Source organism: Artemia sp. Qi Xiang Cuo, chromosome 17 (assembly GCF_049724085.1).
Source record: "Artemia sp. Qi Xiang Cuo chromosome 17, ASM4972408v1, whole genome shotgun sequence".
Lineage (NCBI taxonomy): Eukaryota > Metazoa > Arthropoda > Branchiopoda > Anostraca > Artemiidae > Artemia > Artemia sp. Qi Xiang Cuo.
Genome location: NC_142810.1, coordinates 52,680,006 through 52,695,578, shown reverse-complemented (window position 1 = coordinate 52,695,578; position 15,573 = coordinate 52,680,006). Strand labels below are relative to the sequence as shown.

At 35.2% G+C, this 15,573-nt stretch overlaps 1 protein-coding gene and 1 pseudogene across 3 annotated transcripts in view; both read right to left on the bottom strand.

Annotated features, from left to right (window-relative positions):
• Positions 1–15,573, bottom strand: part of LOC148942326 (DNA excision repair protein ERCC-6-like) — a 161,531-nt gene that overhangs the window by 96,529 nt on the left and 49,429 nt on the right. For all 3 annotated transcript variants that reach the window (XM_089103766.1, XM_089103765.1, XM_089103764.1), the window contains exon 6: positions 5,587–5,734. In XM_089103766.1, the coding sequence (XP_088959892.1) occupies positions 5,587–5,734 (148 nt within the window). The remainder of the gene's footprint in view (positions 1–5,586; positions 5,735–15,573) is intronic.
• LOC148942327 (inositol-trisphosphate 3-kinase homolog pseudogene) lies at positions 219–1,370 on the bottom strand (annotated as a pseudogene).

Sequence of the window (15,573 nt, the reverse complement as noted above, 5' to 3'; positions counted from 1 at the left end):
ATTCTTTTAGGTCAGGTTCTTACCTGCGCCAACTTCTCTTATTTTATTTTTACTCCAATTGTGATTAACGTGAATGACCAAATCCTCTAAAAAGACCCCTTGGCCGACTAAAGTATCTGTTTAGAAAGCAGAATAAGGTTGATCATACAACGAGGAGTATTTCAACATTAGCCTCCTTGACACAGCTTCAAAAGTACAACACACCTTGCTAAGCTTTCCTAAGTTGCTGTAGAATGACCATCATTTTCTTGACACGCACTTGTTAGAATATCTATCAAATTATCTAAGCCAAAAAGGTACCCTTCCTCTCGATTTCTTGGTTTCCATTGATTCCTATGATTTATTTTGATACCATCCGGTAGCTTTCTAGTCTTTTCAAAATCAATAACCCACGCACCAGCCTTGTATTCATCATAAATCATCAATATACTGCTTCCCACTACTTCGTGACTCATAAAAAAACTAGAGTTCTCAAACTGTCGCCTTACATTCAAAATTCTCTTTAACATTTTTCTTCGCATTTTAGGGTTTCCCTTGAAAAAATAATCAAAAGTCTGAATAAGTTCTGTTTTTGTACGAACCTTCTTCAAATTGCTTACAGGTTGTCCTCGAGTTTTCATTGCCTCAACTCGAAAACCAAACTCACGAGAGGAACTCAATTCCTCCCGAAAGGTCATATACCTCATCTTGGTGACTGCTTCCTCCTTTTCTTCCTCTTGAGTTGGTGCCGATGGATCTAAGGCTTTCATTTTCACGTACAGATCTTTCCGGGTGACCTCATTTGAGGCCTCACTTTCTAGAAAAGTTCGGGTTCCCATTTTGATATCTAAAACATATGGATCACAGAAATCGTACAAAAGATTACGGATTTCAATAAAAACTTCCCCTTCAAATTCCAATTTTCTGTAAAACTTTGGCACGATTCCAACCGCAGAATCTTTCATTAGCTTTTCGTACATTTCTGACTCATTATTATCGTGCAAACGCTTCCATACGGTTCCAGCACCAGCTGGTGTAAGGACTCCAGGATGACCAGACAACTGTACCCATATCCTCCGCTTTGCGTCAAAAAGTCCCTTTTCTTTCAATAAAATGTCAGATGCTGCAGTAGAACGATCTATACTAGCTTGAGCGGGAATGATCGATAGCTTTTTTGGAGAATCTCCAAGCATTTGGAGATTCGGTTCATATTTACCTTCGGATATGGAATGCTGTATCCTTGGTGGTGAAATTGTCTCGCCCTCTAAACATCGTGTCACAGCCTTTCGTTCCATAACTTTTCCAGAACTTTCACTACGTGACGTTGTTTTTGAGATATTCACCTCTTCCTGAGGGTCTTCCTCGTTTGCTGTCACCTTTATATAAGACATCTAAAGATTCGATAGACAAGAAAAGTTGTAAATCACCATAACAACTACTTACAAAAGACGTTTTCAAATATTTCTCTAAACTTATTTTTCTAGCTTCTTTTTCAAAACAACACGGGAGAAAAAGCTGTATCACAGATGGGTTACTTTTGCTATTTAAAAATAGTCTCTAAATTCCTTATCTTTTCCGAGTTTTTGAATCTTTTTCTATGTTTTTCTGTCTGGATACAATTGGAGGCTTTGATGGATATTTCATAAATTTGTTGTTTTTTTTAGACTCGTTTACGAGGAATATGATTGAAACCCAAAAGCAATAACAAGATCTTTTTAGACGCACGACAAATATAGAGATAGTAAACTATCTGAGAATGGAGAAATTCAATTTTTTACGAGGGAAGAAAAATTCGATTCCATACAAGTGAATGTTTTTTAATTAAAAAAACTTTTTTTGTATATTCGAGCGATTTTTTTTTCAAGGTTCTTTTTCGCGGCATCATTGAAGAAAAAGGTTGAATACGAAGGGTTTACGAAAAGATTTACGAGGGAAGAAAAATTCGATTTCATATAAGTGACTGAAAAAAAAAAAAAAAAAAAAAATTTTTTGGAATATTTGAGCGATTTATTTTCAATGTTCTTTTTCTAGCATCATTGAAGGAAAAGGTTGAATGCGAAGGGTTTAGGAGGGAAGAAAAATTCGATTTCATATAAGGGACTGTTTTTTTAAAAAAAACTTTTTTTGAATATTTGAGCGATTTTTTTTTCAAGGTTCTTTTTCGCGGCACCATTGAAGGAAAAGGTTGAATAACAAGTAAGTAAATTTTGCTACTTAAAAATAGCTTTCTTGGATATTTCAGAAAGTAATGTTAAAAAGCCGAGTCACAAGTGTCATCGTTATAACGTCATTACACAAACAAAATGGTAAAGATAATGAATATGGTGAAGATGTTAAAAGTAGCATATCCAATGGCCAGTGTGTTTTTTTACAGCTGAAAAAAGTTCAGAAGAATTGGAAGACAAGTGCGCGAACCAAGATTAGAATACTGGAACCCACAGTGATGACAATGGTCAGTATGGTTCTGAAACGCATACGCTCCGAAAGACGGAGGAGGAGTTGTTAGATGTTTTCCATAGGAATTGCGTACAGATTATTTTGGCCAACCGTCTGACTAACCGTTCAAACTTCAAGCTGTGCGAAAAATGTGGTTCTCTTCCAGTTTCAATGGCTATAATAAAAGAAAGATTGAGACGGCTAGAACATATTACGCAAATGAAGGATAACAGATTACCAACGGTCGTCCTTTTTGGGTTTCCATCTAGGGCCAAATGGTTGTCCCTGAATGGAGTAGGAAAAGGTCGTAAGAAAGGATTAAAAGGAAACTGGAACTTCTTGGGAGGGTGAATCAAAGAGAGGATTTGAACACATCTGTGTTAGCCACAGGCGGCTTGGTAATGCGGTGAGCTGTTAGAAGTAGCAGTAGCATAACCCAAGGAAAATGACGTCATTGCAAGTACATATTGCAACACAATGTAAAAAGTATATTAGTTTCTCACTAAAAGTGGTTTTAAAAGAAAAGAGACGGAACATCAAAACAAAAACTAAAAACGTCATTGAGTTTCAAAAAGTAACTTTTTACTTAAACGTAAAGCAACTTTGCGAAAACGATTTTCTGAAGTATTTCTCTAATTTCCTTTTTCTTGCTTTAGGTTGTTTTTCCAAAGAGAAGGAAAACGTTGGATCTAAGGTTGGTAATTGTCAAACTATTCGTAATAATGAACTGTAAGTAAGGATTGAATTGGCTCAATAGTAACCAAAAGTTGAAAAATGGAATTTTCCTATGAATAGAAACATCAAAAGAATCGGCTTATTATGCTGATTCTAATTGTTTAAGATGAATTAAGTTTACTGTTAGCCATCAAAAAAAAGGAAGAAAAAAACAAAGGGGGTGTTTTCTCCTTTTTTTTTAAAAAGGAGAAAAACACCCCCGAAAACTCAATTAATCTCAATTGAAAATCACACCATCAGATTCAGTGTATCAGAGAACATTGCTTTGAAGGTTTCAAGCTCCCATCTGCAAAAATGTGGAATTATATATTTTTTTTCCCGGAAGAAAGATCACAGATGCACGTTTATTTGTTTTTTTTCCCATGGGTGATAGTTTAGAACCAGTGGTCCTAGAATATCGGATGAGGACTCATTTGAACAGAAACTAAAAATTCTAGTGTCCTGTCTAAGGGACCAAGAAAACGTTTTGTAGAATATTTTTTGAACCCATAACCTGTTTTCCCCAAAATCGCCCGACCAAAACTTTAAGATATCCATTTTGTTCAACATCGTTGAAAAGTCAAATAACTTGCCCTTGCGGATAACATGACCCTTCCCCACAGCCCCCGGGAAAAGATTTGTAACTTATGAAATTTGTTTATTGTTTGTGTATAACATTTGTTGTTGGGAAGTATACAGACATTTTGCGTATTTCTCTTAATTTTCTTAATTATTTCCATTAATCAAGGAAATTTCCCTTAATTTTCTTTTCCTTCTAGGCTTGGGGTTGTGCTCGGTACTGAGGAAATGGGAACTTCCTGGGAGGGTGTAAAGAGGGAGGCTTTGTATATATTGGGATTGAGGAGTGTGCGTAGCTGTTTCGGCTTGAGGCGGCTTGGTACTTCTCGGTACTTCTGCGAGTTGTTAGTAATAATAGTTCTTTTCAGAGGCACGATTGCTCTAGTAAGTTGTTTCAAATAAAAGCAACTTTTGATAATAAAAATTGTTTTGAAATAGTAAAAAATTAATTACTTGTAATTCAACAAGGAAACAAGTTGAATTTCAGGGAAGTAAACTTTGTTATTTCACAATATTTTTCTTGCGTATTTTACTAATTTTCTCTTTATAGGTTCTTCATTAATGCATCACTGGGGGCAAAAGTTGAATCTTAATTGCCTAAAATTAATTATGCAATTAAATTAATTTAATTTAGGCAATTAAATTAATTTAGGCAATTAAATTAATTAATTGCCTAAAATAAAATTAATTATTAATTAATTAAATATTAAAAATTAAAAATAAAATTAATAACTTCCTTTGCTATTTCCCTAATTCTAATTTTCTGGAAGTAAAAAGTAATTTCAGTGTCTTAAAAACAATATTTGAATATTTGACACTCTTGATTTTTTTTTTCCTAGAGAATCGTGAGGCAAAAATGAGATGAAAAGCTCAAACTTTGTAGGTCATATTTTACCTTTCAAAACTTTATTTTTTTAAAATGAAAAACAAAGACTTTTAAAAAAGGAAAACAGGCTCAAAATTTTCAAGTCGGAATTTTTAAAAACTTTAGAAGCTGAATTTTCAAGGATAATTTTGGATCACAAATAAATACATTTTGATAAGCAGCTTCCTCAGTAATTGAATTATTGTAGTTGTTTCCTTTTAAATTATTTTTTGAGGTCATTATGAAAAAAAAGCGGAATCTCCAGTGATTGACGTTTCATATCTAAACACAGCTTTTTTACTCTCAGAATCAGGCATTGGAATTATAACACGTCCAATCCTGTTCTTTACGAAACATAATGTTATTGACAGGATCAAAGAGTACAAGTAACTTACAAGAATGGGAACTGGCGCAAGTATTGACAAAAAAAAAGAAAAATCAACACCATCTAGCAATTGGCGACACTTGGCATTTTTCAAGCTTTCTAATCGTTTTTCTGTCAGGAACTGAGATTAGAAACTTATTACTACACTAATTTTCCCAACTAAAAAAATACATCCAATATTCTTATTATTACACAAAAAGAAAAATGTCAAAGGTCGCAAAGTACTTTTTGGCTCTGAGTTTTTTTTGTCCATACTTGTGCCAGCTCCCACTCTTGTAAGTTAGCTGTACTCTTTAGAACGAGAGTTATAAATCCATTTTAGAAAGAGTAGTAAATCCTGTAGTAATAAAGGGTAGTAATAAACGTCTGATCTCCTGAAAAAAAAACTATTACAAAGCTTGAAAAATTGTCATGTGTTGCCAGACATTAGATGGCGTTGGTAGTTTTTGTTGACGCTAGCGCCAGATTTCACTCACAAGTTACCCATACTCTTTGAGTACAGCGGCAATAAAAAGTGTCATTAAAAAACTTGTTTTTTATTTAATACTCTCTAGAACGGGAGTTATAAGTCCATTCTAAAAAGAGCAATAAAACTTGTTATTAACAGCGGTAACAAAACGTGTCTTACGTAAAGAGTTGCTTCCATATTTTGTAGGGTATTTTAAAACCACCTTCAAATTCTTCGTAACCTTTGATGTCATGTTCCTTGGAGGCTTGCCAATCCGCAATCCTTCTATTGTATTGTAAAAGGTCACCGTCGTCAATAGCTGTTGCAACTAAAATAGAATATAACAAAATAAGCCATTAATCAAGTCGAACCGAAGTAAGGTTGTAGCTACTAAAGAGTGCTAAAAGTGGCTACTGAAACAGGTTATCCCTACTTTTCGATCTGGAAGAGTATGATAAACAGACGAATTAAATGAAAATATGACGAAAATTATGGAGTAACTTGGGGAAGGGGAAACTGAAATGAAATACAAACAATGTCGGACTTAATGAAGTTGACTATAATGACAATGCACTGAAGATCTTCTATCCACTAAATTAAACGCTTGCTCATAATCTAATAAGCTAAGGGGTCAGAGGACTCAAGTAGCATTTCTCGATTATTAATCTCAGAGTAAAATATATATTTATAGGACGACCCAAAAATTTATCCTTAATAATTGATGGACAGTCATGACAACAGACAGTATGACGTCACGCATGTTGCTCAATTTTTTGCTCTTATAAACTTGTCATCATTACGTCACATTTCAGGCATTTTGGCTTAGTTTTGCCTTTTAACTATCTTTTCGGGTATTGTATGAAATATAAAGAATATTTGGAAAACACAGGTGATTCTGTATTCTTCTTGTTACTATCTCAAAACTGAGTCAAAAATCCAACAAAGAGAAAGTTTAGTCTAATCTTTTGTTTTAGTGAGGCGGACCGAGCTGGATCAATGCTCAGGCCTTAAATGTAAAGAGAAAGGTTATGAAATAAACAACCATGATTATTTAAAATCGAAGGCTTCTAGTCTAAATATGGGAAAAAATTATTAAGGCACTACTTTGCAAACAATTTCCTTGCAACAGGCAGGATTGAACCAGAGTTCCTTTGATCAAGAGTCACTAGAGTCATCCACTACGCTGCCACAAGGTAATTGATAAACTGATTTATCTAAGAAGTTGTTAACATACTTTTGATGAAAGAAGTATAATGAATGGCTAATGTAAATTATATTCGAGTAATGTAGTACTTGAATTTATTTTGTCTGAGAGTAAAAATCGGATTTGAGGATTTTCAGGAAGATAAACGCAAGCGAAAATAGCCAGGATGAAACAAAAACAGAAAAATATTAGCAAAAGAGAAGACATAATGACCGATTTAGGAAGGATAGCCAGCTTCTTCGAGTTTATGACGTAAGTAGACTCAGGTATGAGAATTTGAAAGGAAATTTTCCTTTACATAAAGGATCGGTATTGTTCATTTTAAATGGGGACTATGTAAGTTTCATCGGATTTAGATTTACATAAAGGAACGATATAGTACATTATAAATGTGTATGGTATGTTTCATCTGTATCATGAGTGCAGACATAGCTGAAATATTAATATAAAGAATCAGCACATTTAATTATGAACTGAGAGTTTGTAAGTTTCATCAGTATCGAGATATCTGAAACCAAGTAAAAAACAAACCACTGAATATACTGGAGTTACTTAGCTACCTGATTCTCTGACGTTCGTCTCTTATTTTACAAATAAGAAAAAGCCATAGGCTTTTCCCTGTAGCCGGTAAAAAACCGATACAACTGGTAGTTAGCAACCTAGTAAGCGACGATCACGTCCCATAGTAAAAACTACAAATCGCCAGAACTCCTAAAAATAGCTCCATAACTCACATCAAAACAAGAAGTGCACTATTAGAACCGCCTTGTCCAAAACTCTTATATTAGTAACTTACTGTCCTTTGGCTCGACCAACATTGGAAATCCATTGGCTTGAAAAATAAGAAAAGTGGTTACAAACACGATATTCTGCATCGAAGGAATCTTTTTTCCGTTTTTTCTTCTGCAACTAGCGGGGCACTGGAACATTACTATGTTACACTGAAACATCTAGCGCCTTTTGTAATAAAAAAAATAAAATACAATCAGTTTTTTTTTACAAAAAAAAATGTATTTTGCATAGCACTTGAGTAACAAATGTTATTAACACCATCTTGCATACGAAAATCTAAATAAAATTTTTAACAACTTAAAAGCATGTAGCTATAGTTATGTAAAATGCCGTAACTGTTTTAGGGTTTAAAAAAAAAATCTGATTTGCCAATTAAAACTAGGATAATTCCTGAAAATTTCAAATAGAATAATTTTATTTTAATCTCTCACTTAAAAGTTATAATTGTCTCCTGGAGCCGAAATTTTTTTTGCTCAATTCTTAAATTGAGAGTTTTTATAACGTTGCTCTATATTTCCGTAGAAAAAAGATCAAGATAAACTTTATTTAATTTTAATTTTCAGTTCAGAATCACTAAAGTTATTTTGCAAACTGCAAAAATATTTAAGGTGTCTGAGCAATAATTTTAATTTTTTAATTCAGACTAGGAAAATACCTTAAACTAATAAAATAAGTTTTTTTTCAATTTAATGAACTCGATAAGTGATTTAAGAGTGGAACATTTACATTGAAAGGATATGGTCACACGTTAAGGAAAGAAAAGAAAGAGTAACCGAGCATCAGAGCCGAGCAATCGAAATATCTAAAAAACAGTACTAGTTATTATCTTATTTCTCTGCTGCTGGGGAAAACCACTGCAGCAGCTATTTTTCCAGCACCTTCTGATCCAGATTACAAGTCCTATCTAGGCTGAGCTTGTCTAAAATCAATGGGGATTGAGCCCATAAGTAAGTCCAAAATTTGCAGGATTGACTCTTCCCTAGAAGGTAATTCGTCGTCATGTCCAGATGATTAATTAAAAAAAACTTTTTCCACAAAATAAGTTTTTCAAAGAAAAGTAAAGAACTCCATTAAACAAAAAATGAGCAAAAATAAAATCAAATAATCTACCAAGCGTGAAACTACCAGAAATCAGCATCAATAAATAAATGAAACCCAAAACGAACTGAAATTGCAATAAATAACCGAGTCAAACTCAAAACGAGCAAAAAATAACATGAGTTGGGCTCAAAACCCCTATGCCTTCCCAAGGCCAGAACAAAATTTGCCCTTTACTGAAAAAATGTAAATGTTTTTACTTTTATAACTTTAATAAATCAAATAATATTAACATTTTGATTACTAAATATCAGTATACGTATATTAAACTGACAATGCACATTCATTTGTATTTTTTTTCAGTAAAGTGCAAATTATGTTTTGGCCTTGCGAAGGGATAGGGGTTTTGAGCCCAACTTATGTAATGTATGTAATGTAAAGTTATGTAATTTATTATATGGTTTGTTTGTTTTTTGAGCAAAACAATTTGCTTCTTTTGGTGTACAGATCTTGGTGTCCAAAGTATTGATTAGCAGAATAATACTAAAAAATACATTTAAAATTCTGTATCATTTGTCCGTCACTAAATATTACAATTTAAAAGACTCAACTCTTCTCTCATAAAGTGTTTAAATATGTTATTTAAAGGAATTCATATCTTGAAGGAGGTCAAAGGCGATGCCACTGATCTTTGTAAAGAAACAGTAGACGCGTCAGGAGCAAAAAAATGTCATTGAACAGGAATTAAACACTCTTCACGAAGGAATATCAGTAAATACAATACAGTATTTTGAGAATATTGATAAACAACGTAGCGATGTAGGCCAGTCTGCAGTAAAAGATGGCGAAAACACAGAAACAGCGAAAAGGCGCAGACGTCGAAGGATAAGGACGAATAATCCGACTTGTGTTGATTCTAACAAAGATAAAGTACCCAATGAGACAGGTACAAGCAACTCAACAGAGAGTCAAGAGGCAGAAGGTAGGAAAAAAAATTAGATGTAACAAGAATCTTGTTAAGTAGCTTAGAGTTCAGACTGATGAAAATTTTCGTACCTGGGATATATGCACAGAGGAGACAGGAGAATCTGCACAAAGGAGAATCCCAAGTGAGGAAAAGCCATGGAAGTGTGACGTATGTAATCGAGGTTTTTGTCAGAATTCCCAGCTCACTGTACAAAAAAGAATCCACACCGGTGAAAAGCCATTCAAGAGTGACATATGTAAGCGAAGTTTTAGATATAACTGCAACCTCATTCCACACAGAAGAATCCACACCAGTGAAAAGCCATGGAAGAGTGATAAATGTAATAAAGGTTTTATTCAAAATTCCGCACTCACTGTACACAGAAGCTTCCACATCGGCGAAAAGTCATTTAAGTGTGACATATGTAAGCGAGGTTTCAGACAGAGTAGCCGCCTCACTACCCATAAAAGAATCTACACCGGTGAATGGCCGTGGAAGAGTGACATATGTAATCGAGGTTTTAGTCAGAATTCCCACCTCACTGCACACAAAAGAATCCACACCGGTGAAAAGCCATTCAAGTGTGACATAAGTAAGCGAGGTTTCAGACAAAGTAGCCGCCTCCCTACCTATAAAAGAATCCACACCGGTGAATGGCCGTGGAAGAGTGACTTATGTAAGCAAGGTTTTAGTCAGAATAGCAAGCTCACTACCCACGTAAGAATCCACACCGGTGAAAAGCCATGGAAGTGTGACATTTGTAATCAAGGTTTTAGTCAGAATTCCCACCTCACTGCACAAAAAAGAATCCACACCGGTGAAAAGCCATTCAAGTGTGACATATGTAAGCGAGGTTTCAGAAAAAGTAGCCGCCTCACTACCTATAAAAGAATCCAAACCGGTGAATGGCCGTGGAAGTGCGACATATGTGAGCAAGGTTTTAGTTAGAATAGCCAGCTAACTACCCATGTAAGAATCCACACCGGTGAAAAGCAATTCAAGTGTGACATACGTAAGCGAGGTTTCAGACAAAGTAGCCGCCTCACTTCCTATAAAAGAATCCAAACCGGTGAATGGCCGTGGAAGTGCGAAATATGTCAGCAAGGTTTTAGTTAGAATAGCCAGCTAACTACCCACGTAAGAATCCACACCGGTGAAAAGCCATTCAAGTGTGACATATGTAAGCGAGGTTTCAGACAGAAATAGCAGGATAAAAAAAACATAACAAGATAAAAATGTAAAAAAAAACAGGACAAACAAACATAAATTTTTCTCTAGCAATTTATAAATTAAACCTAAAAATTTAAACTACTAGGGTTGTTCTTTACTGTAAATTTCGAAGGAATATACACATTTCATATGGAAAACATTCAATTGATAAAGATCTAAGAATACATACGTACTTGAAGACCACTAAAAGTAACTTCTACAATAGATTGTAGCTACTTTTCAATTTGAAAACCTACAATAAACAAACGAGTATATGAAACTAAGGGCAGCTCACAGGAAGGAGAGCGGCTAAATCTAGGTGCCACTACAACTGAAAATAAATATAAACGACATAGACCTTTAAGCGAGTAGACTCTAAGCAGAACTGTAGCAACTGAAAACCGCTAAAAGTACCTTCTACAATAGATTGTAGCTACTTTTCAACTTGAAAAAATACAATAAACAAGCAAATATATGAAACTATGGGGAAGCTCAGGGGAAGGAGGGTGGCTAAACCTAGGCGCCACGACAACTGAAAAGAAATACAAACGACGTAGCCCTTTAAATCGAGTAGACTCTAAGCAGAATTGTAGCTACTGAGGACCGCTAAAAGTAACTTCTACAATAGATTGTGGCTACTTTTTAATTTGAAAACCTACAATAAAAAAGCAAATATATGAAACTATGGGGCAGCTCAGGTGAAGGAGAGCGGCTAAACCTAGATGGCATGACAATTGAAAAGAAATATAAACGACGTAAGCCTTCAATCGAGTAGACTCTAAGCAGAATTGTAGCTGCTGAAGACCACTAAAAGTAACTTCGACAATAGATTGTAGCTACTTTTCAATTTGAAAACCTACAATAAAAAAGCGAATATATGAAACTATGGGGCAGCTCAGGTGAAGGAGAGCGGCTAAACCTAAGTGCCATGACAATTGAAAAGAAACATAAACAACGTAGGCCTTTAATCGAGTAAAATCTAAGCAGAATTGTAGCTACTGAAGACCGCTAAAAGTAACTTCTACAATAGATCGTAGCTACTTTTTAACTTGAAAACATAAAATAAACAAGCAAATATATGAAACTATGGGGAAGCTCAGGGGAAGGAGGGTGGCTATACCTAGGCGCCACGACAACTGAAAAGAAATACAAACGACGTAGCCCTTTAAATCGAGTAGACTCTAAGCAGAATTGTAGCTACTGAAGACCGCTAAAAGTAACTTCTATAATAGATTGTAGCTACTTTTCAATTTGCAAACCTACAATAAAACAGCGAATATATGAAACTATGGGGAAGCTCAGGTAAGGGAGAGCGGCTAAACCTAGGTGTCATGACAATTGAAATGAAATACAAACGACGTAGGCCTTTTAATCGACTAGCTTCTAAGCAGAATTGTAGCTACTGAAGACCGCTAAAAGTAACTTCTACAACAGATCTAAGCTACTTTTTAACTTGAAAACATACAATAAACGAGCGAATATATGAAACTATGGGGCATCTCAGGGGAAGGAGGGCGGCTAAACCTAGGCGCCACGACAACTGAAAAAAAAATACAAACAACGTAGCCCTTTAAATAGAGTAGACTCTAAGCTGAATTGTAGCTACTGAAGACCGCTAAAAGTAACTTCTATAATAGATTGTATTAACTTTTCAATTTGCAAACCTACAATAAAAAAGCGAATATATGAAACTATGGGGAAGCTCAGGTAAGGGAGAGCGGCTAAATCTAGGTGTCATGACAATTGAAAAGAAATATATACGACATAGGCCTTTTAATCGAGTATCCTCTAGGCAGAATTGTAGCTACTGAAGACCGCTAAAAGTAACTTCTACAACAGATCTAAGCTACTTTTTAACTTGAAAACATACAATAAACGAGCGAATATATGAAACTATGGGGCAGCTCAGGGAAGGGAGGGTGGCTAAACCTAGGCGCCACGGCAACTGAAAAGAAATACAAACGACGTACGCCTTTAAATCGAGTAGACTGTAAGCAGAATTGTAGCTACTGAAGACCGCTAAAAGTAACTTCTATAAAAGATTGTAGCTACTTTTCAATTTGCAAACCTACAATAAAAAAGCGAATATATGAAACTATGGGGAAGCTCAGGTACGGGAGAGCGGCTAAATCTTGGTGCCATGACAATTGAAAAGAAATATAAACGACATAGGCCTTTTAATCGAGTATACTCTAGGCAGAATTGTAGCTACTGAAGACCGCTAAAAGTAACTTCTACAATAGATTGTAGCTACTTTTCAGTTTGCAAACCAACAATAAAAAAGCGAATATATGAAACTAAAGGGCAGCTCAGGTGAAGGAGAGCCTAAACCTAGGTGCCATGACAATTGAAAAGAGATATAAACAACGAAGGCCTTTAATCGAGCAGAAGCAGAACTGTAGCTACTGAAGAACGCTAAAAGTAACTTCTACAATAGATTGTAGCTACTTTTCAATTTGCAAACCTACAATAAAAAAGCGAATATATGAAACTATGGGGCAGCTCAGGCGAAGGAGAGTGGCTAAACCTAGGTGCCATGAAAATTGAAAAGAAATATAAACGACGAAGGCCTTTAATCGAGCATAAGCAGAATTGTAGCTACTGAAGAACGCTAAAAGTAACTTCTACAATAGATTGTAGTTACTTTTCAATTTGCAAACCTACAATAAAAAAGATAATATATGAAACTTTGGGGCAGCTCCGGTGACGGTGAGAGGCTAAACCTAGGTGCCATGACATTTTAAAATAAATATACACGACGAAGGCCTTTAATCGAGCATAAGCAGAATTGTAGCTACTGACGAACGCTAAAAGTAACTTCTACAATAGATTGTAGTTACTTTTCAATTTGCAAACCTACAATAAAAAAGCGAATATATAAAACTATGGGGCAGCTCTGGTGATGGAGAGCGGCTAAACCTACGTGACATGAAAATTGAAAATAAATAAAAACTACGTAGCCCTTTAAATCGAGTAGACTATAAGCAGAATTGTAGCTACTGAAGACAGCTAAAAGTAACTTCTATAACAGATTGTAGCTACTTTTCAATTTGCAAACCTACAATAAAAAAGCGAATATATAAAACTATGGGGCAGCTCAGGTGAAGGAGAGCGGCTAAACCGAAGTGTCATGACAATTGAAAAGAAACAAAAACAACGTAGGCCTTTTAATCGACTAGATTCTAAGCAGAATTGTCGCTACTGAAGACCACTAATAGTAACTTCTACAATAGATCGTAGCTACTTTTCAACTTTAAAATATACAATAACAAAGCTAATATATGAAACTATGGGGCAGCTCAGATGAAGGAGGGCGGATAAACCTAAGTGCCACGACAATTGAAAAGAAATACAAACGACGTAGCCCTTTAAATCGAGTAGACTCTAAGCAGAATTGTAGCTACTGAAGACCGCTAAAAGTAACTTCTATAATAGATTGTAGCTACTTTTCAATTTGAAAGCCTAAAATAAAAAAGCTAATATCTGAATTTTTGGGGCAGCTCAGTTAAGGGAGAGCGGATAACCCTAGGGGTCATTAAATTTTAAAATAAATAAAAACGACGTAGGCCTTTTAATCGACTAGATTCTAAGCAGAATCGTCGCTACTGAAGACTGCTAATAGTAGCTTCTAAAATAGATCGTAGCTACTTTTCAACTTGAAAAGATACAATAAAAAAGCGAATATATGAAACTATGGGGCAGCTCAGGGGAAGGAGGGCGGCTTAACCTAAGTGCTATGACAACTGAAAAGAAATACAAACAACGTAGGCCTTTAGTCGAGTAGACTCTAAGCAGAATTGTAGCTACTGAAGACCTCTAAAAGTAACTTCTACAATAGATCGTAGCTACTTTTCAACTTGAAAACATACAATAAACAAGCTAATATATGAAACTATGGGGCAGCGAATGGGAAGGTGGCCGGCTAAACCTAGGCGCCACTAAAACTTAAAATAAATAAAAACGACATAGGCCTTTAAATCGAGTAGACTCTAAGCAGAATTGTAGCTACTGAAAACCGCTAAAAATAACTTCAATAATATATTTTAGATACTTTACAATTTGAAAACATACACTAAAAAACCGAATATATGAAACTCTGGGGAATCTCAGTTAATGGAGCGCCGATAAACCTCGGGGCCATGAAATTTGAAAAGAAATATACACGACGTAGGCCTTTTAATCGAGTGGACTCTAGGCTGAATTGTAGCTACTGAAGACCGCTAAAAGTAACTTCTACAATAGATTTTAGCTACTTTTCATTTTGAAAACATACAATAAACAAGCGAATATATGAAACTATGGGGCAGCTCTGGTGATGGAGAGCTTTTAAACCTAGGTGCCATGAAAATTGAAAAGAAATATAAACGACGAAGGCCTTTAATCGAGAATAAGCAGAATTGTAGCTACTGAAGAACGCTAAAAGTAACTTCTACAATAGATTGTAGCTACTTTTCAATTTGTAAACCTACAATAAGAAAGCGAATATATGAAACTATGGGGAAGCTCAGGTGTAGGAGAGCGGCTAAACCTAGGTGCCATGACAATTGAAAAGAAATATAAACGACGAAGGCCTTTAATCGAGCATAAGCATAATTGTAGCTACTGAAGAACGCTAAAAGTAACTTCTACAATAGATTGTAGTTACTTTTCAATTTGCAAACCTACAATAAAAAACCGAATATATAAAACTATGGGGCAGCTCCGGCGAAGGAGAGTGGCTAAACCTAGGTGCCATGACAATTGAAAAGAAATATAAACAACGAAGGCCTTTTATCGAGCATAAGCAGAATTGTAGCTACTGAAGACCGCTAAAAGTAACTTCTACAATAGATCGTAGCTACTTTTTAACTTGAAAACATAAAATAAACAAGCAAATATATGAAACTATGGGGAAGGTCAGGGGAAGGAGGGTGGCTATACCTAGGCGCCACAACAACTGAAAAAAAAATACAAACGA